At 41.3% G+C, this 26,767-nt stretch overlaps 1 protein-coding gene across 2 annotated transcripts in view; it reads left to right on the forward strand.

Moving 5' to 3' along the window:
* Positions 1-3,746: 3,746 nt before the first annotated feature.
* The window catches only part of SPOCK3 (SPARC (osteonectin), cwcv and kazal like domains proteoglycan 3), a 426,984-nt gene continuing 403,963 nt past the window's right edge, over positions 3,747-26,767 (forward strand). For both annotated transcript variants that reach the window (XM_057722257.1, XM_057722256.1), the window contains exon 1: positions 3,747-3,917. In XM_057722257.1, coding sequence (XP_057578240.1) covers positions 3,747-3,917 — 171 coding nt within the window. The remainder of the gene's footprint in view (positions 3,918-26,767) is intronic.

A 26,767-nucleotide genomic window follows, 5' to 3' on the forward strand; every position in this document is an offset into this window, starting at 1 on the left:
AAGGATGTGTCCCAGCTCTGATGGAAACAGAGATAAAGGATGCACAGCAGGTTGGGGAGGAAAGATGGGGGGAGAGGAACTGAAGAACATAAGCAAAGGATGATCCCAACACAAGTTTCTCTAGAGAGAAGACCTACATGCAGAGAAGCATGACCACCCTGGAGAGCATCACAGACCCTCACAGCCCTCCCTGTGTATTTACTAACAAGTCCCAGGCAGGCTGTGTAGATGAAAGGGCATCCTGTAAAGTGCCTGGCACAGGGAGATGAGCTATGAGTCAGACCTTTCCTGTGCATCCTCACGAAGGTTATCACAGCAGCTGAGAAAGAAAGTGACTAATGAAAGATGACTCGTGTGTGTGTGTGTGTGTGTGTGTGTGTGTGTGTGTGTGTGTAGCTCCATCAAGGTCTTCAGAGATCCCAATCTCAAAGGTGATTAGAAAGAGACGCCTTGTCACTATACGCTGAGTATTTCTCTCTCTAGAATTGTGGTATATCTAAAAATGATGGTAAGAAAACAGAGAAGAAATAGACGTAATAAAAAAACAAAAAAATTCCAGGCAAAACGTCTTCTATAATAAGTGTTTGTTGATGAATTAATTTCATGTTTAGTATGAGATAGTTAAAAGGATAAGCAAGTACAAGTATAGAGGTCAAGTTCAAGGTTGGAGTGGCCCCAATGCTGGCTGTTCACGATGTCTATGAATTATTATTTGGTGTGAGATGACAGAAGTGACAGGGAAGGGGCTGGGAATCTGCAGACCTGCGTTTTGCTATGACCTCCGATTTTGTAAAGCATGATCAGAAACAGAAAACCAAGCCTTAGCCCTGTCCAGTACTGTTCTGGACCAGAGTCTGTCTCTGCCCAGCCCAAACATCTCACCCCCTCTTCTGCTTTTCTGGCTTTCCTGTTCCTACACTGGGTCTCAACACAACCAGAAGCAGGCAGTGAATTACTCCCCTTTGACCCAGCACCCTGACTTGCAAGGTCCCTAGCTACCCGCCCCCCATCTCCCTGCCCACTTATTTCCCTTCCTGTTTCTCCCCTGTGGTGTTTTGCTCACAGCAAGCTTTCTATTAACTCCCATGGAGGTGTTAACAGATAACCAAGCTGTTAACTGAAGTGTGAATGTTCTCAGGATTATTTAAATTTTGAAAGCAGGCTCTTCAAAGACCCAAACATTCAGTTACATAGGGAGTGAGACTGGGGACTTCCCTGTGACTTCCCTGTGGCTTTGGAAGAAGGTAGGGGTTTAAGGAGCTTTGCCGGTGGTGGGAGGTGAGTTGGACCCCATGAGGCTAGCACAAACCCTCTGCAGACAGGTTCCTTCTACCTCTTTGCACTTATGCTATTTCCAGCTTGCACTTTGTTGGTAAATCCTGCTCTGTGTCAGATCTGGAGTTTGATGCCCTATTAGACGCTTGTCTCCCAAGACAAGTACCACTGTCACTGAGCATTTTTCCGACAGATTTTTACAACTGATAGCAGTCCATGTGGGGCCAGCGATAGCTAGATGTGAAGAGATTCTATGAACATCTGCGGGCCAGCAGTGAAATAAATGCACTTTGGGGTAAATGGAAAATATATCTCTATATACCTAAAGGTGATTATGCTAGCTTCAGACAGTGATCACTATGCTAAAATATGTGATGGATATGAAAGGGGAAGAGTTTGCAGTACTATCCTTCATCAAATAATCAAATATTCTATAGCAAATAACATACATCTTTTTTAGAGGTTGGAAGTTTTTTTTGTTTTTGTATGTTTGTTTGTGGCCACACGGAACAGCTTGCGAGAATCTCCCACCAGGGCTCCAACCCAGTCCCCCTGCAGTGGAAGGGAGTCCTAACCACTGGACCACCAGGGAATTCCCTGGAAGGTCATTTTTAATTTAATAATTACTTCTGCTGTGCATCAAGTTTCATCTAAGGCACACTTTCTCTGTTTTTTCTATCAGATTTAAATGAAAAAGAATGAGGTTTTTAAACATATTAAAATATTCTCATTGAATTAAGAGGAAAGTACTTCCAACTCTGAAGTAGAGCAGTGAGGCTGGGGTGCAGGCAGCTGAAGGACCAGGCATCTGGAAGAGGCCATAGTGGAGGGCTGACCTAAGGATGACCTAATGATGTTCTGAGCGGGAATTAGCACATTCTAAAATACAGGACGGCCAGCTTTAGAGGCCAAAACAAACATCTTCGGAGATTAGTACACATTAGTGTTCTTAAAGTTGTCTGACACGTGTTGACACCACTCTGTGCATCTATGAATTTCAACTGCAGATTCTTTTTTTTTTCTCCCCTTGCTATCATTCATCAGAGTGGAAAAGGGGGAAATTGTGGAAAAATATTTTTCTGAGTTAAAGAATAGCAATTTTTTATTTCATTTTACATACTAGACATTTTTAAATCCTGTATTAAAAATAATAATCAGTGTTAATTAATCATGTCTGACTTATTTTAATATAGTTTGAAACATGTGACACAAATGTTACATGAGATTGAAATTGAGAAAGTGAGACGGTACCGCTGTTATTCAAGTAGCTCCTCAAGTTTCAGGAGCTCCAGGACATTTTCAAAGGTCACAGCTTTGGGAGATGGACTTTTGGCTGAAATAATCTTCAGTGATTCACACAGAGATACAGATCATGATCGCAATGTTTTAGCCTCTGTGGATCTCCTGCTTTCATATAATGGTCACTTCACCTACATCATCTAATAGGTCTTTGGGAGAGTCTGTCTTCGTCAGATTCTGCTCACTGGGGGCCAATAACTGACTCCTTCCAGCTTATTTAGAATATGTGGAGAAGCCAGAGGGAGCCCAGTATTTGGTCATAAATGGAGGTTTGAAAAGCAAAATGAATTTCAAAGCTCTCTTCCATGGTGCAGTAGGGAGACACAGACGGGGCTTTTAAGTTTCGGTTTAAGTCCTAGAAAGTAAACTACAGCTGCAAAGGCGTTTTTATGAAGGGAGAATAAGGTACAGCACGTGAGGGGTGGGGGCGGACTCAAACGCCGCATGTAGTGAAGATTTGCTCCCTAAAAAAAGAAAGGAAAGGAAAAGAACTTCCGCCCTTTATCATGAACTTCACCTACACGTAGCTTACATTTTCTGGACTCCGGCGCATCCCCAAGGCCCCGCGGGCGGCTTCCCCCGGGGCGGGGAGTCCGAGGAGTCGGACGGTGACGCACCGAGTCGTCCTCAGCTCGCGTCCCTCTCCAGCCGAGCAGCGCCGAGCCGCAGGGCAGCGGCGGGGAGACCGCGCGCCCCCGGGAGCGACGCCGGTCGGCGGCCGCGCCGGAGCCGGTGCCGAGCGGGCGGGAGGCGGATGCGGGTCCGCGCGGGCGCCGCGTCCTCCGCTCCAGCCGAGTCGCATCCGGAGCGCCCGCAGCTCGGATCAGGGGAGGAAGGTGGGCCCGGAGGAGGCGGGACGGGAGAGCGGCCGGGTAGGGGGGCCCGCGAGGAGGGCGGTGCGGGGAAGGAGAGCGTGGAGGGGGAGGGAGGGGCGCGCAGAGCCGAGCGGCGGCCGCGGGTGGGTACGGGTGCGCGGGGCCGGCGGGCGGCGGCGGCCACGGGAACCGGGAGCAGCGCCGGGGAGCGGCTCCGGGAGCGTGTCCAGCGCGTCCAGCAGGGCCGGGAGGCTCACGGGGTTGGCGTCGGCCCACTCCCCCCTCCACCTCCTGCTCCCGGCCGAGACGCACGGTCCGGGCCCCCGTGTGACTCGGCTCCGGTGTCTCCGTCCCCAGATGCTCCGGGCGCCGGCCGTGCTGTGCGTGTGCGCGGCCGCCTGGTGCGCGCAGGCTCTGGCGGCGGCCGCGGGCCGGCCGGACGGCGGCAATTTTCTGGACGACAAACAATGGCTCAGCACGGTGTCCCAGTACGACCGGGAGGCCGGACAGTGGAACCGATTCCGAGACGTAAGTCGGCGCCTTCCCGCGCTCGAGCGCGCTGCCCCGGGTGGCGTGGGGGTCGGGTCGGGGCGCGGGGGGCAGGTGGGCGCCTCCGAGGCCGCGCCGGGCTGCGGGGGTCGTCTGCCCGACGCCCGGGGTCCTGGTCCCCCCAGGTCCCCACGGTCCCCTCCCCTCCCCCAAAGGTTCGCAGAGTGCCCCCTGCCCAACTTTGCACGGGGTCTGGCCCTGGCGGACACGGCCAGGGGGCTCGCGAGGCGTTGCGCTGCGGTGGCCTCGATCCTGCCGCTGGCTGCGCACCGGGAGGCCTGGGGGCGGGGGGCTGGACAATGTGGCCTCGTCGGCGCCCGCCCGCTCCCGGGGTCGGAGGGAGTCTGGGGCCCCAGTAGGCTTCAGCCTCCACATCCGGCGTGGACCTGCCCTCGATGGCCGTGTCGCAGACTCTGCGCGGCGAGGGTGGGCGGCCGCAGGGGCGGCGGTGGCAGAGTTAAGCTGTGGACCCCTTACCGCCCGCACCCTACCCCGGAGCTTCCTCAGGGGTGGCGAGGGCTGTGGAGACGCAGCCTGTACCTGAGACCCGACCGCGGGTCGCTGTGCACCTGCTGGTCCGTGTCCACCGCACGCGGCCGCAGCGGAGCCGCGGGGCTGAGCCCGGTGGTCCAAGTGGGGCTGCCCCCCCCGCCCCCCTTAAACCGACGTGGGGCGGGGGGCAGACGCGGGCCGCGCTCCTCACACCTGAGGACCCAGTGGACCGGCCCGCAGCGCCTCGTGGAGAGGCGGATCGGCTCCCTGGGCTCGCATTCCGTCTCGATTTGGGAAATTGGGAAAGTGAGTGGAAGCTCGGGCTAGTTTCGTGCTGGGTCCTCCACCCCCAGCCGCTCCCGGCACCCCTCATGTGAAGTGGCTGACGAGCCAAACCCAACGTGGAGCCGATTCGGGCAGCCGGATTCCGCAAGAAACGCTCATTTTCACTATAAAATTCGACGTAGCATCTCATTGATATTAGGCCTGGGTACGAGGGGTGGAAAACGGTGATGCTCGCATTTAATAGGGCTCTGTCTTACCTGCCTTGTGAGCGAAGAAGCCTAAACAACACTTCACTGCTAAATGAAATGTCTTACACCGGCGAGCTCCTTACACACCTGTTTTATTCAAGTTAATGCTAATGTTGAATGCGATCAAAAAGGCCAGTAAGCGAAGGAGATATTTCTAAACCTGGTGGAAAATTTCTTTGCATCCTGCCCTCATTCGGGTTGAACGTTTGTTAACTGTTTGAATAATGCTTCCTTTTATGACAGTTCCTTACTTAATGGCTACTTGAAAAATCTTTTAAAAATGAATTTTATGCTACATTCTCTAAAATGTATTTTAGATTTTGATTATCTTAGTATTCTCTGATTTTATTCAGATTGCTTTATTGAATTATTAAGAGCAAACCAGTCTATACTTGGACAGTTTGTAAATGTGCTTGATTTAAACTACTGAGAAAGCTTAGTGGACTGGAGCATTAGATATTCCAGGGTTCCTGGATCCAGTTTCTACAGAGACCTAGGAGACTGCTGTATTGCTACAGTGTCTGCAGTTATTCTTATGTGATCTCAGGAGCAAAATCCATCAAAATTATATGCTAAATTTAAGTAAAGGATTTACTGACTTTTTTTTATAGCAAACATCTGTTTGAAGTACATGCTAATGTACATGCAGACGTAATAAGGATTTATTTGAGAAACTTCTGCCGAGTTTTAGGGTTACCTTTGTAGTAAGACATTTTGTGCGTGACTTCTGGAGGGCAGGTGGAAGATACCCTTGATCTTTCCCCCTTGAACCACCTGTAGCTTATTGTTAACATGATAAAAGGTGTGCTGACATTGTGATGTCTCAGCACAGAATGCATAATATAGGATCCTTATTTAGACCACGCACCCCACTGGCAATGTACATATTTTCTTTGTCTTTTGGGGAATCCTTAGCTTGACATTTTTTTCTGAATCTCTCACAATGTTGTTTATTGCTTGGTTCATTTTAAACTGGGAGCACATGGTTAGGAGGCATTGCTTGAAATAAGTCTGTACTGCACAGTCTACCTTTAAATGTTCTGCTTCTGCTCTGGTATCTTAAATAATGGCATTGCATACTCAGTTGGTATAAACGCAGAGAAGGAAGCAAATCTGAACCTCTTCTTATGGAAACAACTTGACTGAAGTATACTTCTGTTTAGTGCTTTCCTCTGATTAAAATATAATTAATTTCATTTAGAAAAAAAGCTTTGGGATTTCTCAGCATAATTGATGTTGAAATTAATTCTTACCTTCTTGTGGGTATTTTACACAGTTACCATTATTTTAGAAGTAACTCCTTAATGAAAATTTGAAATATATCTTCTTTTGAAGAATATTTGAAAACTATCTTGAATAATATTTGAAATACAATTCCTTCTATTTTAATGGAATGATTTTTAAAATAAATGTATGTTTTGTATAATATAAGTTGTTTACATAATAAAGCTTTAGAAATAAGGACCATGGGTAAGAAATATTATGTGAGAGCAGGTGAACAGAGGAAGCAGGGTCATTGATGACTCAGTGGGAAAGGATGAGTCATCTCAGTTTCCTCAGGATAAATCACAGAGAAATAAGAACACCACAGGCAAGCTTACAATGAGTAAGTATTAACCTAGGAGAAACTTCAAGTAATTTTGACCACTCTATACTAGCAAACTCTTTCAATAAAGTTTTGTTGCCTTTTTAAAGTGTATAAAATGTCATTTTATAGACACAGAACTTTTATCCTTTTGAAAATCATTAATGTATTTGGATATTAGTATAAAATTCCTGTAGAGATTCTAGTCTCCACATTTTAGGAAAAATAAAAGTTTAGAAAGAAGTCAACACATTTGAAAATAAGTGTGGTAGATTGAACCAGCCTGTTATGTTCAGGGTATAATGATGTGATGTTGAAATAAAGCACACAAAAAACTCTCAACCACAGGGTATACTTAGTAAGATACACCGGTTGCATGGCAGTTTCTACTCTTTTAGCTCTGGTGATGAAATCAAGATCCCAAGACTCCTCAGTGGGGGAATTGTGAGAATACCATGACCTTCACCAGGTACAGGGTAGAGGACCCCTCATCCCATTTCTGCAAATATGAATGTATACACCAGTCTGTTAGGAGAATTGAAGATTGGGATCCATTATAAAGAAACTGTCATTAGCTCATGAATAACATGGCTTATCTATTATATATTTCAAACATTTATGGTTTATAAGTTAATTAAACTGTACTCTTTATCATGTAATAAATGAGTAGGGAGTTTGGAAGCCAATAAATTAATCGGCAGTGAATGATATAATACCACCTTCAACCTTATATATTATTGATTTCATTGGAGGGTATATACTAATTAGGAATGGTGGAAGGGATACTGTATGTTGGCAGCAATACAATAAAAATCTATCAAAAGTGGCAACAATGGCCACGCTAATTTTAAATAACTCATATAGCCAATTCAGAATTCTATCCTTAAATTGAAATTCAAATGCTTCTAGGTTACATTTCTTTTTCTCTTTTTCAATAAAAATACTTGGGAGTGAGGGGTAGGGGGGAGAGGTAGGGATGAATAAGTGGGTCACAGAGAATTTTTTCTTAATCAGAGATACTTTAAAAAATGTTTTCAGAAATATATTTGACTTACAATGTTGTGTTAGTTTCAGGTGTACAACAAAGTTAGTCAGTTATTTATATATACACACACACATATACTATATATATGTATACAAGAAACTGAGTGTAGTTCCCTGTGCTAACAGTGGGTCCTTGTTGATTGTCTGTTTTATATATAGTGGTGTGTATATGTTAATCCCAAACTCCAAATTTATCCCTCCGCCCCTTTCCCCTTTGGTAACCATAAATTTGTTTTGTATGTCTCTGAGTCTATTTCTGTTCTGTAAATAAGTTCATTTGTATCATTTTTTTAGATTCCACATAGAAGCAATATCATGATATTTGCCTTTCTCTGTCTGACTTACCTCGCTTAGTATGATCATCTCCAGGTCCATCCATGTAGCTGCAAATGGCATTATTTCATTCTTTTTTTTGTGACTGAGTAGTATTCCATTGTATATATGTACCACATCTTCTTTATCCATTCCTCTGTCCACGGACATTTAGGTTGCTTCCATGTCTTGGCTATTGTAAATAATGTTGTTGTGAACATTGGGGTGTGTGTATCTTTTAGAATTAGTGTTTTCACTTTCTTCAGGTGTATGCAGTATGGAGGTTCCTTAACAAACTAAAAGTATAGCTACCATATAATCCAGTGATTCCACTCCTGGGCATATATCTGAAGAAAACTATAATTTGGAGAGATATGTGCACCATGGAAGATTTTTTTGGGCAATGAAAATACTCTGTATGATAGGATGTTGGTGGATACAGGTGATTGTACGTTTGTCTAAGCCCAAGGGTGAGCCCTAAGCTAAACCATGGACTTCAGGTGACTCTAATGTGTCCTGTAGTAGGGTCAGTTGTAACATTGTAGCATATGTCCCATCTGGTGGGGAGGTTGACAAGGGGAAATTCATTCCTGTGTGGGCAGGGGGTATATGAGAAATCACTGTATCCTCCTCTCAGTTTTTCTGTGAACCTAAAACTGCTCTATAAAAGTAGAGTCTTAAAAAAAATCATAACCACAACTCCATCACCTCAAAAAAACAAAAAACCTGGGGCTTGTTTTGAAGGCTGTTTTAAGAAGTGGTTACCATTTGTGTTGCAAAACCTGAAATCAGCTTCAGTTACATTTGTTATTTGAGTAATTTTTAATACTCTTTAGATAAATCGGAAGCAGTAGGTAGTAAAGTTTTACAGTTTAAAAATACAACCTTAACATAAGTTAAGGGACATGTGAAATGTTGTGAAAATGTAAAATATAGGTTGAAGTGTCTCAGAGGCACTCAAATTATAAGTTGTTTTTTTTTTTTTAAATGCCTGATTTGGATATACTGAAGAGTAAGTAAACCTTTATGGACTTCTTTTTTTTAAAAAATTTTATTGAAGTATAGTTTATTTACAATGTTGTGTTAATTTCTGGTGTACAGCAAATTGGTTCAGTTTTTATACATTGTATACACACACACATATATCTTATTCTTTTCTGTTATGTTTATCACAGAATATTGAATATATCAATTGTTACCTATGCTATACAGTAGGACCTTGTTTATCTATTCTCTGTATAATAGTTTGCATCTGCTAATCCCAAACGCCTATGGACCTCCTTTTTCTTTCCCTTTTTCATATGAGTTGAGGTTCCAGAGTGTACAGATTATTTGAGAGAGAAAGGCTGATGGGAGGGATGTTTCCAGGTGCTTAGTGGCTGCAGAGGACTAAAGCACCCCCACACCCCGAGTCTGTTAACTTGGACCGCTGTTAGAAAGTAAATAAGACAGTTGGTTTCTGTGTCTACTCCAAGGAAAAGACTCTTGCTTTAAAACTCATGAAAATTCAGACAATGGAAATCTTTAAAAGAACCCTCTCAGCATGTTTTTTAGATTTATGACAAGCCCTGGCTGTGTGTCAGGAGTACCCAGCGTGCCCTCAACACTGAGGGCTCCTGCTTTTTTACTGAGATGTAATTGACAAATACAATTGTATATATTTAAGGTGTATGATGTGATGATTTCATATTCATATATCTTGTGAAATGACTCCTTTTGTGGTACTTTAATAGTAGGCAAGAGTTGTATTACTTCACTTTTCAACACTATGCACCAAAAACAAACAATTATTAACAATTTGGAAACATCTAACACATTAAACCACTATTCTCTCTGTTCAGGAAAATTTTCTCCATAGTGGATATCCAATTCCTATGTTTTTAAAGTCCATCTTTAGTGCTTCTCACTATGAAACCACAGTTTAGAATGTTGTGCCATTATGTTTTTTGACAGTTGAGAACATGGGGTCTTCTTGGGAATTCTTCACAGTTAATTCCTCGCATTTTCACGAATGTGTTTCTCTTTTTTTGATATTTTGATGACCGTGGACCACACTGTGTTTAAAAATCCAAATCTGTAGCAGCCTTTGTAGACAGTGTCTGTGTCTGTATTTGCAGATCAGAGCATGCAGTGTTTTTTATATCGGACTGTCGTTCATATTGTTGAAACATTAGGGGTTTTACTCAAGAGGCTGGGAGTTGACCGCTTAGGGGAAGCAGCAGGCTTTGAAGGTTCTGGGCCATCCCCATGCAGCGTCCTGACCTCTCCTGGTCATTGCGGTCTTGGTTAAGCAATGGTCCTCGTTAAGCAGTGGTCCTGGTTAAGCAGTGGTTTTGTACAATCTCCACATCCCTGTTTCTTACTGCCACCATCATCACTATATAGGGTTGGTTTTGTCAAGTCATTGTCATGTGAGGAAGGCAGGTCCACGATGCCCAGGGATCTGCCGTTTCTGCAGAGAGGCTCCTGGGTGGAGCTGACACCACACTGTCAGACCCCATCAGGAAGCCTGAACTGAGTGCAGAATTAAGTCAATTTACCATGGCTTCGTTCTAACAGATAGAATTTATGGGTGTGGATAACACTCTTAACTCTCCAGATCTCATAACTTCCAGAGAATTATTAGGAGAGTGTAACTAAGAGGACTGAGGAATAGGTTACTTTGTACGTGTGTGTGAATATATGTTCTATATGTGTGTATGTAGGTACATATAGGTCCACGCATAAATGTATATGTGTTGTGTATATGGTTTACCTGTGTGTGCGTGTCTTCAAATAGGTAACAGGTTAAATAATTAGAAAACCAAGGTGATTGTATATTGTATTGTAGCTATTACTTTTATATGCGAATTAGAAAGCAGACAGTCCCCCTAAAATGTTGACATGTATCAGTGTTTTTTTTTTCTGATTAAGTTTTCTGCATCTCATAAATTGAGAAATGGTCTCGTTTGCTGTTACAGGCGTGGTCCCTGTGTGCCTTCCTGGTTCTAATAGGAAGTCAGCTTGTTGGGAATTATATACTTAAACTTTTTAGCTAGAAATACAATAGGAAGATGAAGTGCTGATAGAAAGCATTTATTTTCCTGCTCTTACAATTTTATTTTTTATTGAAGTATAGTTGATTTACAATGTTAATTTCTGTTGTATAGCAAAATGACTTAGTTACACACACACACACACACACACATTCTTTTATCATATTCTTTTCCATTATGGTTTGTCATAGGATATTGAATATAGTTCCCTGCAGTATACAGTAGGACCTTGTTGTTTATTCATTCATTCTGTATATAAAAGCTTACGTCAAAAAAAAAAAAAGCTTACATCTTCTAACCCCAACCTCCCAATCCATCTCTCCTCCTACCCCCTCCCCCTTGGCAACCACCACTCTGTTCTCTATGTCTGTGAGTCTGTTTCTGTTTTGTAGGTGAGTTCATTTGTGTCATATTTTAGATTCCACATGTAAGTGATATCATATGGTATTTGTCTTTCTTACTTCACTTATTATGATAATCTCTAGTTGCATCCATGTTGCTGCATATGGCATTATTTCATTCTTTTTTGTGGCTGAGTAGTATTTCATTGTGTGTGTGTGTGTGTATGTGTGTGTATACACATATACATATACCACATCTTCTTTATCCATTCATCTGTCCATGGATATTTAGGTTGTTTCCATGTAAAACTGCTTTTAGATCTCATGATTCTGAATCAGAGTAACATTTTCTGTTCTTCTACAGCTTTAGTTTTCATGATCTGGGCCAGAATTCTTTTATTTTATTTTCTGCATTTATTTTTAAAAGTGATCTGTGAATCTTCTATACTCACCATCCAACTCCTGGAGTATTTACATGCATCTTCCCATTTATGAAAAATCCTTTCATCTTTTCTGCTCTGTCTGCTTCTCTTAGCTTACAGATTTCCCTGCCCTGTTGGACTGTAAGCTCTGTACTGCTATAGACTGTGCTCTCTGCCCCCTCACACCCTGCAGTTCACAGGCATCAGCACAGTGACCGCTGCGAGTCAGGATTAGAAAACACTGACTGTGAAGGAGCCCTGCGTGCAGTGTGCCTGCTGGCCACCTAGGGCCAAAGAAAGGCTTTCAGATCTGTGTGCTTTCTAGGGGCCATTTCCCTTCTGGGCCACCCCCCACCCAGTTTTGTAATTTGAATGAATATTTAATTGTTGTAAAATGTCAGGTGTCGAATACTAACCTGCCTTCACCATCAGCCTGCAGTGTGCCGGGTGGACGTGCCAGGCCCCGGCGGTGTGTCTACTTGACCGTTGACTGGGGTCCTGTGCATGCCCGCATCCACTTCTCCTGCAGTTTTGATTTTTGCTTCCCATTAAGTAATATCAAAGCCAGTGTCTCCCCTGTCTTATTTGACTACTGCACTTCAGTTCATGGTTGTGCGTGTGAGTCCAGACAGTTCACAGCGTGTCCAGGTGCATTCATTTCCTTCACTTCTGCCTCACTTACAATTGCTGGTGTTTCAGGTAGTGATAGGTTGGGTTCCTGACCAAGGGCACTGAATCTGAGTGCCTGGGTTCAGATAGGATTTCACCTCCCCTCCGTGTAACCAGCCCTCAGGAAGCAGATGGTTCAGGCCAGTGCTTCACGGCCATCCTCTCGGGTTTCCATCAGTGGCCACTTTCTGTCTAGCAGCAGGGACTGGAGAGAGTGGACACACAGCTTGTACTGGGAGTGGACAGGAGGGCCTGTCCCACAGGCCGGGAGTCAGTGACACAGCACCCCTCCCTCCTCCAAGGGCAGCCAGGATGTCAGCTTATCACAGGTGAGGGAGGGATGCTGAGAGGAAAGAGGCCTGGCGGGTACTGGGAGGAAGATACGGGTCACTACTAGGTCTGTTTCAACCATCTTAGTATTTCTTGGGAATACTCCCTGTGCCCATGGAAGGGATTTTTGTCATTTCCAGTGAGCTGTTTGCCTTGCCCTGGACCTCTTTTCCTCTTGGGTCACAGAGCTCGGAAGGACCAGCAGTCAGGGCTTCACCAGTCCTGGCATTTTGGATCCAGAATCTAGTCCTTACACACTGCAGTATGATGCTTCTTGGTCTATAATTACTATTTTTTGGGTGTCTGTTATGTTCCAGGAACAGTAAGTATATTATCAAATTTAGTAGAATCTTTAAAAAATATTTTTAATTGAATTAAAAACGCATAATATAGTATTTACCACATTTTCCATTTTTCAGTGTATAGTATAGTAGTAGCGTTAAGTATCTCCACGTTGTGGTACAACCATCCCTAGAGCTTTTTCATGTTGCAAAACTGAAATTCTGCACCCTGGAAACAACTCCTGTTCCCCTCCTGCAGCCTTTGGCCACCACCTGCCTACTTTCTGCTTCTATGAATTTGATGACCTTAGGTGTGTCATGTATGTAGAATCATACAGGATTTGTCTTTGCCCTCAGAGTTCATCCATATTGTTGCAAATGGCAAGCTTTCCTTCCTTTTTACAGCTGAATAATATTCCACTGTGTGTATATACCACACACGTTTGTTTATCCGTTCATCCGTGGATGGACATTTGGATTGCTTTCACCTCTTGGCTGTAGTGAAAAAAGCTGCCATGAACATGGGTGTGCAAATATGCCTTCAGGATCCTGCTTTCGATTCTTTGGATGTATACTTAGAACTGGGATTGCTGGGTCATGTGGTAGTTCTGTTTAAAAATTTTTTAGGACCCTCCATAGTGTTTTCCATAGTGGCTGCATTAATTTACTTTCCCACCAATAGTGCCAAAGGGTTCCAATTTCTCCACATCCTCCCCAACACTTGTTTCTGGTTTTTGATGACAGCCGTCTCAAAGGTATGAAGTGATATCTCACTGCAGTTTTGATTTGCATTTCCCCGATGATTAGTGGTGTTGAGCATCTTTTCATGTACCTGTTGGCCATTTGTATGTCACCTCTGGAGAAATGTCTATTCAAGTCCTTTGCCCATTTTTAATTGAGTTGTTTTTTAACAACCTGAAAAGTAGACATTATTGATACACATTTTACAAACTGGGAAACTTAGTTTCAACAAGCTTAATTAACCTGCTTAAGATTAGTGAGATTTGAACCTACTCTCTGTAGCTCTAAAGATCATGTTCATTTATTTGTCAGTTTCTTAACAGTTGACCCCTTTCAATGAGTCATTACAAGCGGACTCAAATTTGTCTTCTTTCACTTGAAATGTTATGTTGATGGAATATTACTCAGTCCTGAAAAGGAATGCAGTTGGGACATTTGTAGAGACATGGATGGACCTAGAGACTGTCATACAGAGTGAAGTGAGTCAGAAAGAAAAACACATATCATGTATTAACACATATATGTGGAATATAGAAAAATGGTACAAATCAACTGGTTTGCAAGGCAGAAATAGAGACACAGATGTAAAGAACAAACATATGGACACCAAGGGGGGAAGTGGCGGGGGGTGTTGGGTTGGGAAGAATTGGGAGATTGGGATTGCCATATATACATTACTAATAAGAAAAAAACACAAATTGCACACTATAAACATATGCAGTTTATTGTATGTCAATTGTATCTCAATAAAAGTTCTTAAAAAAAAACAAAAAAAGCTATTTCTGTGGCAAAAAAAATGAAATGTTATGTTGGGTCCTTTTAAATGGTCACAATAACTGTCTTTTCTTGTATGCTAGACCAATAAATGGATAAAGACTTGGCATTTTTATTATGATTATGGAGGGAGTATCTCTTACACAGTGATATTACTGTAACTTGACCATTTCGTCTTGAAGTTGCAATAGAAGATTTCCAGTGGAACAGTGTTTATCCCGACAGGCATAGTACATGTGACCATGCATAGTATGGGCATTTTTACTTATTAGTGATTTTTTTCGATATCACAGTACAGTTCTGAATGTCTTCGGTGGGCAGGAGTGCTGTGAAAAGGAACACTAATGTGTTCTTACGTGGCTGTGGCTGGGCTTCGGAGGACACCTACAGCATCTTTGGAAACCGCTGGGCGCCATTGTACCTGCATTCTACCGGCTACAGTTGTGGGTTTATTTTCAAAGTCGAGAAAGTGGAAAAGGAAATGGAATTATGTCTTACAATTTTAGGCTAGGAATCCACAAATTTTTATCATATGCAATCAACACCTACACATGTTAGTGTGATCACTGTTGAATGGGTGCTGACGCAGCCTGCCAATTTCTGTCCATGGTAGGTCACTTATTCACTTATTTTTCTGTGTTTCCCATGTTGACTATCAAAGATTGGTGAAATACTGTTGACTTTTTTAAAAAATGAATTTGCATCATATTTAAGATAGGGTAGAGTATATCTAGATTTTCAAATAATTTTCTTGTCTACTGCTGTTGAGCCTCCCGTGTCTAGAATTTCGTTGACGTTATCCAGTATGAACTATTTCACTGAATGTGAATTCTCTGCTTTTAGAGTTTTGTAGCAAAAGAGCAAAATTAATCAGCTGCCATGATGAAGGTAACATGGAGTGAGTTAAAATTTAATATAGTCTATATTTTGTAGCTATTGAGGTTAAGTAACTCTGAACTTCTTTGGTGCTAAATTTTATTCTAAGTATTTAAACGAAATAAATGGTTACATGAAATATTCTCTGATAAAAAATTGAAATAAACCCATAAGATCAATTTTGGTATATGTTGAATGTTCCAGATCATTCTGTGGGTTCTTTACTCTTAGCATAAAGAAAAGTCTATTATTTATTTATTTATTTATTTTAAAATATTTATTCATTTATTTATTTGGTTTTGCTGGGTCTTAGTTGTGGCTCGTTGGCTCCTTAGTTGCAGCATGTGGGTTGCTTAGTTGTGGCAGGTGGGCTCCTTAGTTGCAGCATGTGAACTCTTAGTTGTGGCATGCACGTGGGATCTAGTTTCCTGACCAGGATTTGAATCCAGGGCCCCTGTATTGGGAGCTGAAAGTCTTAACCACTGCACCACCAGGGAAGTCCCAAAGCCCATTATTTAGCAGGAATAAAAGAGGGAGGAGGGCCAAAAATGCAACAAGTTAATCTAATTGTGCCCCCAAATAGATAAGACATAGCAGGCCATTATCTTCCTGAAGCTCTCACTCCTAAAATAACAATTTGAAGGTGCCTTAATCACAGGTCACTTTCACTGTTCTATCCCCAGGCTACTCAGTGACTTTCAAAATATTTATGCGGGATTTTCTAGGCTGGATGGTCTGAAATAGGAGCTTGCTAATTGCCTGGGCACGTGGTATTAACATCTGCTGAAGAGCAGTTTTAGAATATGGGAATATTTCCAGGCTTTCCAAGGTGTACAGTGTAGGGTGAAGCTATAGTCTTCCAGTAGGACCATCAGAGGGGCTCATGGCGACATCAGTTCTTCCCCAAGTCCCCGGGCAGTCGGATTCATCTCAATGAACATTCCCTGAGGCACAGCTTTTCCAGAACATCTTTTCGACAAGCACTACCATCATTACCTTCGAGGTGTTTCTTTGACATGAAATATGATTTCTTGGAGTTGAGATGCTGCACACTTTATTGTTTTAAAGGACTGTTAGACTTCCTGAAACTGTGTGAATCAAAGGCACACTCCACGCTGGTGACTGAGGTGCTGCTCCTCTGGAAGCTGTGACATTTGGAAGTGACCCTCAGGCAAAGTCACGTTTTTGGGTAGACCAACAGGTTTTGCACATTATCCTCAGAATTTCTTGTTGATGAAACATGCCCGCTTTCCTTGCCAGTGTTGTCATCGAAAATCATTTGTTTCAGAATTGAACGCTTTCTGTTGTTTTTTTTTTTTTTATTCCACATATTTTCCTAAGTAAAAAAAATTTAAAACATGGGGAAATTGCCGGTGGGGAATGACATGTTTAATACAGATAGCAAATTAATAGTAAAGATAGGAGACGACATCCTACATTTTTTTTGGAGAATAAGAAGTATTTGGGGGTGGGGAGAAATACATTTTGAACGTTTGCCGTGCACCCAGTTTTGAAAATCATTGAGAAACAACACGGCTTCTAGGTCAGGCAGTGGGATCTGGAAATCCAGTTTCAGAACTGCTGTGTTTGCTGAGTAGCTGAAAGCCAGCTGGGCTTTGCTGTCGAAAGGCTTGTGTTTATTCTTGGACTGAGGGCCTCTTTATTTACACATGCTGTTGCTCTGAGTTGCACTTTAGGAGGCTGGGGGCAGGTTGCCATCAGTCACAGGTGACAAAGGTGCCTCTCCCGCTGGCCCCCTGCTCATGCTGGTCTCAGGTGTGGTTCTGGCCCCTGGTACTCAGATCAGAAATAGAATAAAACATCAAACACTGTCTAAGGCCAGTGGACAACCAGGGGGCTCTGGGACAGGTATGTTCCTGTTCATGTGATCATTTTTTGAGCTGAAAGCCATTCGCTGACTTCTGATTGGTCTGTCTGTATGTCCCCTGAATGGCTTTCATGTTTCCTTACTCCATAGCTGTCACCTTGGACTCCAAACATAATTCCTTGTGAGCAGTAATCCTTCTAAGTAGTAGGTAGTTTTGGGTATAGGTGGTCTTAGGTGTAATTAAAGCCCATTTGTTCTTAATTGTTCAACTTGAATAACAAATTTAATTTTCACTTTTTTGCTGCTGGATTAGACTGCAGTCTTTCTGATTTGTATTTGTGATTGAATAAAAACCTTTTTTATTGTGGTTCTTGGGTTTAACTTTTTTTTTAGTTGAATTAAACTATAAATGTAAAGAACTTTCTCCTCGATGGCATGATGACACTTGTACAGTTTGATTTTTACAGGGGTTTAACAGTATTGATGTTACAATATCAATATAGTCATTTCTGCAGAACTTAGGACTGTCTTCAGCTTCAAGCTGTGCAGAGATGTTCCTAAAGTTCCCGCAGTTTCAGGACATTTTTAAAAATTACTTAATTTCTTTATTGGCTGCGTTGGGTCTTCGTTGCTGTGCAGGCCTTCTCTAGTTGCAGCGAGCGGGGCTACGCTTCATTGCGGTGCATGTGCTTCCCATTGCAGTGTCTTCTCTTGTTGTGGAGCATGGGCTCTAGGCATGCGGGCTTCAGTAGTTGTGGCACGTGGGGTCAGTAGTTGTGGCACATGGGCATAGTTGCTGCAAGGCATGTGTGATCTTCCTGGACCTGGGCTCGAACCCGTGTCCCCTGCATTGGCAGGCGGATTCTTAACCACTGTGCCACCAGGGAAGTCCCTCAGAACATTTCTTACTGAAGGCCTAGTGGGCTCCTGTTCTCCTCCAGTGTCCCCACCAGCTCACCTGTAGGTCCCCTCGAGGTCGTCTCTTGTCTGTGGCTGGGACTGCCCCCTCTTCCACCTGGGCTAGCCTTGTGGGTGGATGTCCTCCGTGTTTCCAGGCTCTTCTTTGCCTACAGCATCTACTGCTTTATCGATAGATTAATTTACCCCAGCTTATAGCTTGGATCTTTTTTGCTTCTCTGTTGGAAATTCCTATTCATCCTTTCACTTATGATAGAGCAGGACTGCATTTTGCTGCAGCTGAAAAACTGTAGCATCTCCACATAATGGATCAGGTCATGTATGTGTTGAGTCATCTTGGAGGGAAACCTTGTGATTCCTAAATCTGTTAGGGTTAAGGTTAGCTGTTTGCAACTGTAAAACATACTTGGAGGAAGACTGTTCATCTGAAGGGCTCTAAAGCAGGGGAGAAATAGCTGCGCTGGTCATGTATACAATATAAATGGTCTCAGCACCAGGTTAGTCTCTCAAGGCTGCATCCTTGGAACAGCTGCTGGGGTGGGAACCTTGGGCAGAGCCTCTGTTCCAAGGATGGTAGGCGGAGGGGGGGAGGAACCTCCAGTTGCCCTGGTCCAACTCATGGTCAGCTGGCAGTCACATCCTCTGAGTGACCTCCACCATCAGATTGTCACTGATGCTGGTCATAGTGGAAAGGAGAGTCCTCTTTTCTTCTCTATGTTTTTATTTATTATTTATTTTTATGTTAATATTTTTTTTTGGCTGTGCTGCATGGCATGTGGGATCTTAGTTCCCCAACCAGGGATTGAACTCAGGCCCCCTGCATTGGAAGCGCAGAGTTTTAACCACTGGACTGATGGGGACGTCCCTCTTTATCTTTTAAATAAACAGTTCTGGCATTAGTGTTTGTGGTTCAAACTAGAGCTCCAGTTTCTTGGTTAACATTAAATAGCAGCTGATGTTAGTGAAAAATGACCAATAAAAAAGTTTTCCAAATTTGGGGGACAGTTTCTTTCACATTATTACTTAGAATGATTTTTTTAAGCTTATTAATGCAGTTTAACAACTTTAAAAATAAATACTTAAATAAGTTATTCAAGTACAGCAGAAAAGATTTAAAAATGATTACAACCTTTAAATAAATTATTGTATATCTATAATTGTCTATTATAATCTATAATTATGTATAGTCACTTCAGATGGTAGTTAATGTAATTTTGTTACACAAAGTAATCAAATTCTAATCAGAAAAGCAGCAAATTAAAAAGTTTGTGATTTAAGTACTGTCCAGAAAAAAAATTAGTCATAAAAGAGGATAGATTTTGGTACCATTTTATAGATATCAGACATGATGGCAAATAGAAAAGTGAACATTTTAGTTTGGTCCTTCTTTTTCTGTATGAAAACACTCAATGACTGCTCATTTTCCCATAAAATGCCCTTAAAATTGACTAAATAAATTGATGATGGGTAAGGCTAAAGGTAGGGGTTTATTATTATTATTATACTGTTAATTGATGCAACCGTACTATTAATGGTTAGAAAAGCTATAAATGAATTGGCTGTGTATTTTCAACAGGGTTATTGTGGAATCCTACAGGTGGTCCTACTTTCCCTCTGCACCACCTGTGACTTCACGTGACACAGAACGACATCTGCCTTTGCACAAACACAGGAAGAAATTTACCTGTAAACAGTTCATTTTAGGCCGAGAGTAAAAATTAAAAGTACATCATCCTCATCCATTAGTGGCTCTTTATTTCAAGTAGCTACAGGAGGAGGACAGAGCTGTTTCCCTATAGGGAACCGAGAGCCGGAAGAACTGCTTTGCCACTTTCTATGTCATCCCTGAGCACAGTCTTACACCAGCCATGGATGCAAACCTAGTGTTTCAGGCACTGGTGATGGGATCTGAGACCACTCAGAGGGAGACCACATCCCAGCGAACTCACCGCAGGTGGGACCATAGCAAAACCACATGTCATAAGGGCGTTTCTAAATTCACATAGATGAATACACCACATTTTATTTGTTCCGTATTTTGCTATATGCCTTGAAAACAATGCACATGTTATTGCAATTTTCTAAAATACTTGACCTAGTTAAAAGATTTCTAGCTTCTTACAGTACTGGACTTCTAGTGACATTACGTAAGCAAGTTGAAAAAACTGTGTTGGGATTTGAAATGATTTTCAGTGCATTTTTGATGGAATGAGGTCTCTGCTCTATACTGCGATCTGGCTAAAGAGACCTGACCCTTGGTTCCTGATTCCCTGAATTCCCTGAAGTGGTTTATGGTACAGAAATAACTGTTGCTCTTATTGAAGCAATAGGAATAGAAGAAAGTATGATTTAAGTAAAAGTACTCACTTGAATCCAGATCTTTGTCCATAGTTGAGAGGTAAAAGAATAAATCTTTAAAGAAAAAGTCAAATAGACAAAACAACAGCTTCAGTGAAGACTCAGACTGAGGGTAACTCAGAGAACAGCACCCAGGAGAAGAATGGCATTCAGTGAAGCTTGTGCGTTGTCTGAACAACAGCCCTGTAAGGTGTGTGTAGCATCCGTACATCCACACCTAACGTAGCGCCTACACAACCAGATGAATAGAAAGTAGTGCTCAGTTTTTTTTTCAAAAGTGGAAAAACCATGTCTTACGATGCTAGAATCAGGATGTTTACAGTAACTGCCTAGTGTGTAGCAGCTTGAAAAACTTGGTAAGTAGTCCTGTAACTAGACGATGAAGTCTCGTTTATACGGTGAGATGCACAGCCGAACAGGAAAAACGCCTGTGTACCCCATTGATTACAAGTATGCTGTTGTCCGCCGTTAAAAAGTACCATATTTATTATATTCAAATATGCATATTTTATAACTTTAAAAAAGTCATTCCTGATATGGAAATGAATTTTTTTTAGTCCGTATGTAGGTTTACTATGACAATGACTTTTGTTTTGTTTTGTTTCTAAAAACTGTTATTCAGTAATTAGGAAGGTGGGAAGAGTCAACAGTCTAAATACGATTTAAAGAAAGAGAAACTATATGATATTAAAGCTTGAGCTTCATGTAGGAGCAGCCTGACATGTCTTTATTTTAATGTGATTTCAGACATGTCAGTGGCTCTAATATGATCAGTAATAATAAAAAGCATTAATACAAAAAAAGAAAGAAAAACTAACCTAAACTGTGTACAAAGCTAATCTGATTAACTGGAGCGAGTTGCCTGTTAGTATTTAATGGTCCATTAAAAACCCATTTAAAGAAGTCAAAAAACCAGAGTGTGTATCTTGGTCTTTGACATAATTTAAGACAGTATTAGCAAAGGGCTCATTTGCTTATGTGGACAAATATTTGCATTTTATTTGGAGAAAGAGAATTTGAAATTCGCTCGCTCATCCAGGAAAAACAGTTCTCCTTTCCTAAGATCAGTATCTATTTTAAGTGAAGAGATGAACCACATCAAAAGTGTCCTGTCCCCTTTCTTGTGGGGGGAAGGTGTTTGAGTGAGAGCTGGTGTGGTTCTTGGGCTACAAATAATACTGTATATAAGAAAAAAATTTTTGTAAATTCTTAGAAAAGTATAAATAATTTATAATATTTAAAACAGTTTTCTGAGATACTGGTCAAGCTGTTAATTTGGTTAAATGTAACACAGTCCCGCTGTTGGATGTTGAGAGGTTGGGTCTCACTGCTGTAATGTGTGTGTTGTGAGGTGACCCTCGTCCTGCAGCCAGACCCCCGAGTCTGAACCCAGCTCTGCACTTCGTGCTCCGTGACCTTGGCGGGTCCTCTTCTGCCCATGTGCTCCAGTTCCTACCACACAGGGCTGTGTTGGACGGTTGGGTGTTCATACGTGTTGAGGTTCTTAGTTCACATGGGCGTATATTAAATACATGATACCTGTTAATCATCATTATTTATTTAAATTGCAATTTAAGTTGAACTTAAAAATCGTTCATTGTTTGACAGCTGAGCCACATCTAGATTAAGCATGTTGTCTGAAATATGTAGTATCTGGCATTTCCAATAAACTACAGGTATCTATTCAATGACAAAAATATTATCAGATATTAAGATAAAAATACATATACATTAAGAATATGTATACATTTTGCACTTACCTATGTGCTCTAGCGCTAATCACAGAACATTTGTAAGAGGCAGTTATTGAGCTTGTAAGATGAGAATAGTATTTGCCGTTTCAGAAAATCAGACGATTGTTATAAATATCAAATGATCAAATGCACATGAAAACACTTTGGAAAATAATAAATTGATAAACGATGATATTTCAAAAACAAACATTCTTTATCCATTTAGCAATCTGTTTCTCTTTGCTAAATATACACATTAATTTTTTTTAATATTTATAAACGTTATCGAGATTAAAAACATATCACAACAATGAGGGAAAGGCTGCTTTGTTTTTAAATAATTACATGCGCTACCCTCCATTCCAAGATGGGCCATTGCCTCCCCAACGAATCCTTGGAGGAGTTGAAGAGGTTGACGGGTTGAAGGATGCTTGGGATGTGGGGTGACAAGGGAATAAGATGAGTTCATGCAGGCACAGAAGTGCATCCTAGGGGAGGGGACTCACTGATGACCTCACTGGGTCCCTGACTCTTACACTGGATTCTGGTGGCTGAGGAGGGTTTGGGCAGGTGGGTAGGTGGGAGAAAACCGAGGTTTGGAGGTGTCACAGCCACGAGAGATTATGTGTGGCTTGATAGAGAGTGAACGACAGGGAGTCCTTGGAGATGAAGGGCTAGAATTAGCGGTGCTTCTAAAACCTGCTAAACAGATTGTCCTTAGAGACGATGGAGGGAGGGCGCCTACAGTTACTGCTCAGCAGCGACTGCTCCACTGATTTTGATGGACGTCCCCAGGGTCAGAGTAAATCTTTGCAGATCCTAATCCCTGAAGGGCCCCTTTCCCTGCCCCGAACGTCATTCAAAATAAAACTGAGGGTGTGAAATTAGTACAAGACATTTCAGGCCTTTTACCCTGAATGATGTCTACTTTGATTTGATTCTTTTAGGAACATTAAAAGTATGAAATTTTAAACTTTTTATTTTAAAATTTTCGTTTGGGTGCCTCTGGTTGTTGGTGTTCTGAGCACATGCTGCATCTCAAGTAATGCAGCATCTTCCATGTAATGGCTGGTGAATTCTTTCACATTTCATAGTTTGCTTTTTTTAAGTGAGAATGAAAACTGATAGAATTTTGTATCCCAAACTGGGCACCAGGAAATCCCTAAGATGAATGGGGACATATTGAACATGAGGACTTATAAAGACTTGAAAGTTTCCTTCCTAACCTCCAAACATAGGAAACACAATTTAATTTCCATTCTAGATCAGATAGCAATACTTCTGAACATTTGCATCGCTTCTTTGAAAATAGCATTTTGCTTTAAAATTCATATACCCTTTGCATTCCATTCTGGTGCGAAAGACAAACAACTCATCCATCAAAACCCAGATTAAACATCATGAATCAATCTTTGTTGCACCTGAAAAGAATATGTTCAAATACTCACTGCGTGGTAAATAAATGTACTTCTGTGAGTTGACTGCTTCCCTGGGCGTGTGTTCCAGTTCTTGTGCCTGGGCTGGTAACACCGTGTTCACTGTGATACCCACTCCCTCCTGACTCATCGGAACCAAACTGCTGGGGACCTTCTGGCTTCAGCTGTGACTGTAGTCGTTGTGGTGGTTTTATAGCAGAGAAGAGAAGAACCTGAATCTGACACTTCCCTGCTTCCTGTGTTTTTTATGTGCTAAAATGTTAAAGGAGACATTTAACTGCTAGTGATTCTCATGCGGAAGACAAACCAGTGATTATTAACTAGTGCATGTAGTGTTTGATAACATATAGGCTGTTGTATTTAATGTTGAAAGATTTAATACGTTTTATTTGTTAGGATACTTTTTTAGATTCTTATTACTTGTAAGTGCTATAGGAAAGACATATGTCCTGGAAAAGTACTAATAAAATAATCACTATTCATTTTAATAGCTAAAATCATGCTAAATTTATAGAAATATTTTCTAATGTTTTCAGTAAGATCTATTTAAATGAAAACCTAAATTGACTGTAATTCAGTTTACTGCCATCAAGTAGTAAATTTGTTCCCATTTCCAAAAATGTGCTTAGTTCAGAAAGGTATAAGAAGATAACAAAGAAAAAATATAAATTCCAGTTAAATTTGGAGAATAAAGTTGAGAATTTAAGGTAGTTGCCCCAGGAAACTGAGCTGGGAGGTCTCAGAGGTGCCTGCTTGACCCCAAAGCCCAGATTTTTGGTCACCTTTCCCTGCTGGCTTCCCAAATTAGACTGAATTTTCCTAAAAGTAAATTAAGTTTCTAATAACTTGGAGTGGAATAATAGCTCCGAAATAAAACACATTTCCTATTATTCTTGCTCATAAAGAGGGACAACTATAAATATATAATAGCAAATAGCAGGTGGTTGAAAAACATTATCTCTGTTGCTGTAACTTTGTAACTTCACTCATCCTTCAGTAAACCTCTGTGTGTTCCCCTCAGCACTGGTCCCTGCTGGGCTGGGCAGTGGTGATGCAGGCACAAGTGTGTAAGGGCTCTGCCTTCATGGTTTCGGTCTGGAAATGTCTCCTCTAGGAGGTTCCCGGGGCTTGTGTACTGAGATGAGGATGTTTTTGTCCAGTGCTCAGGTACTGGGGCGGTGGGGGGTGGGGGTGGGAGGGGGTGCATTTACGTCAGAGGAGCAGAGGGTAAGAGACTGAAAACCCCAGCAAAGTTCAGAAGGACACTTACAAACCAGGGCTCCTCCGCCCTAAGGTAACACGGACTTGCCTTCCTTGATCATAAACTAAAGGAAAGCAGCATGGTTCAGATTTTACTGGAGAGCAGAGGCAATCTGGAATTTAATTTTCATTATAGAGTTCAAAGAATGATTGGTCCCAGACTGATAATTGTGTGTTGATTTATTGACGTAGATTTACATTTATATTTACTGTTGCTCAAGAAATGTCTAAAATGCTTTGCAATTTTTTAAGATGACATTAAAATGGATATTGTAGGTGATAACTGAGCAAGCAACATGATTTTATGTTATGCTCACCATTGATTAAAGTATTTAAGGTTCACTTAAAAAATTATTAAAAAGTAAATTTATACCAGATGCATGGAATATCGTATAGTAATTAAAATAATTATTCTAATATTAGTTTCTTATATTAACTTTACAGCTTTTTATTAGAAAGCACGGCAATACAGTATTGTATTACTATATATAATATTGCATTAATATATTTCTAAAACACATTCGTAGTGCTATGATTCCAAAAGTGCTAGTACTTGAATGTTCACTTATCTCTGTGATTGTCTTAATTTTTTGGTCAAATTAATAGTACCAGTTTACTGTCAGAGATCATAAACAAATATTAATACATACATAAAGAGTAAATAGAATCTGTCAGGATTTATTACCTGTAGGGGACTTCCCTGGAGGTCCAGTGGTTGGGACTTTGCCTTCCAATGCAGGGGGTGAAGTTCGATTCCTGGTCGGGGAGCTAAGATCCCACATGTCTTGTGGCCAAAAAAACCAAAACATAAAACAGAAGCAATTTTATAACAAATTCAATGAAGACTTTAAAAGTGGTCCACATCAAAAAATCTTTAAAAAAAAAAAAGATTTATTACCTGTGTATTCTCACATAATTTTATTCCAGATAAATGAAAGCAACTTGAAGACAAACTCCATGGAGACTTTTCAGATGGACAGCTGGCCCCTTAGTTACTAAGTTTGGATAATTTTCAGTCACACAACTTGTTCATTAGACTAAAAACCTGCAAAGAAGTCAAGCACAGGAACAGAACAAAATACATCATGACTTAAAAAAAAAAGAAGTTGGTTTCAACATGTTAACAGAAATGTTTCAGTCTTAAGTTTGGATTTTACCGTGTTCAATTGATATAATGTTCTATTTGAATCAAATACTATCTCACATTTCCCTGGAAATATTTATTTTTCCTCGACTCATTAGTTACCAGAGAAAGGATCTATGTTTGTTAAAGAAAGTGACATTTCCCTTGATGAATTTTTAAACACCATAATAATTTGATCCTTTTACATAAGGTTTGTATATTTTAAACGAGCTGTCATTTAAGAAAAAGTATTCATTAAATTTGTTTGCAGATACAAATATTTTCTCTTCATGATGTAAGGGTTCAACCTGCATCTGCAACCTATGTAAACATACTTCTTTAGAAATACTTTCTAGAATGATAGGTTTGTAATGAAATTTCTGACGAGTAGTAACAAGTTGAAAAATAAAAACTTTTTCTAAAGTATTTAAACTACTAACTTAAGCTGCAAAAAAAAAAAGCCATTTTTTTTTTCTCTTTACGAATTATTTTCATTAAGGTAAAAGCTAAGCTGCAGTAAAAAAGATAGAAGAACAGTGACTTAAAAAGTTAGAAGATTATTCCTCCTGGGTGCAGCAGCTGAAGGACATAGGGGCAGAACCCAAAGGCTTTTCTCAGTTCTCACCTCCTCCCTGAGGAGTTTCTGCCTTGTCCTCCATAGTAGCTGCCCTAGCCCTGCCATCACACCTTCATCCAGACTCTAGGAAGGGGAGAAGTGGGGAAAAGGGGCAGGACCAC

Source organism: Hippopotamus amphibius, chromosome 2 (assembly GCF_030028045.1).
Source record: "Hippopotamus amphibius kiboko isolate mHipAmp2 chromosome 2, mHipAmp2.hap2, whole genome shotgun sequence".
NCBI lineage: Eukaryota > Metazoa > Chordata > Mammalia > Artiodactyla > Hippopotamidae > Hippopotamus > Hippopotamus amphibius.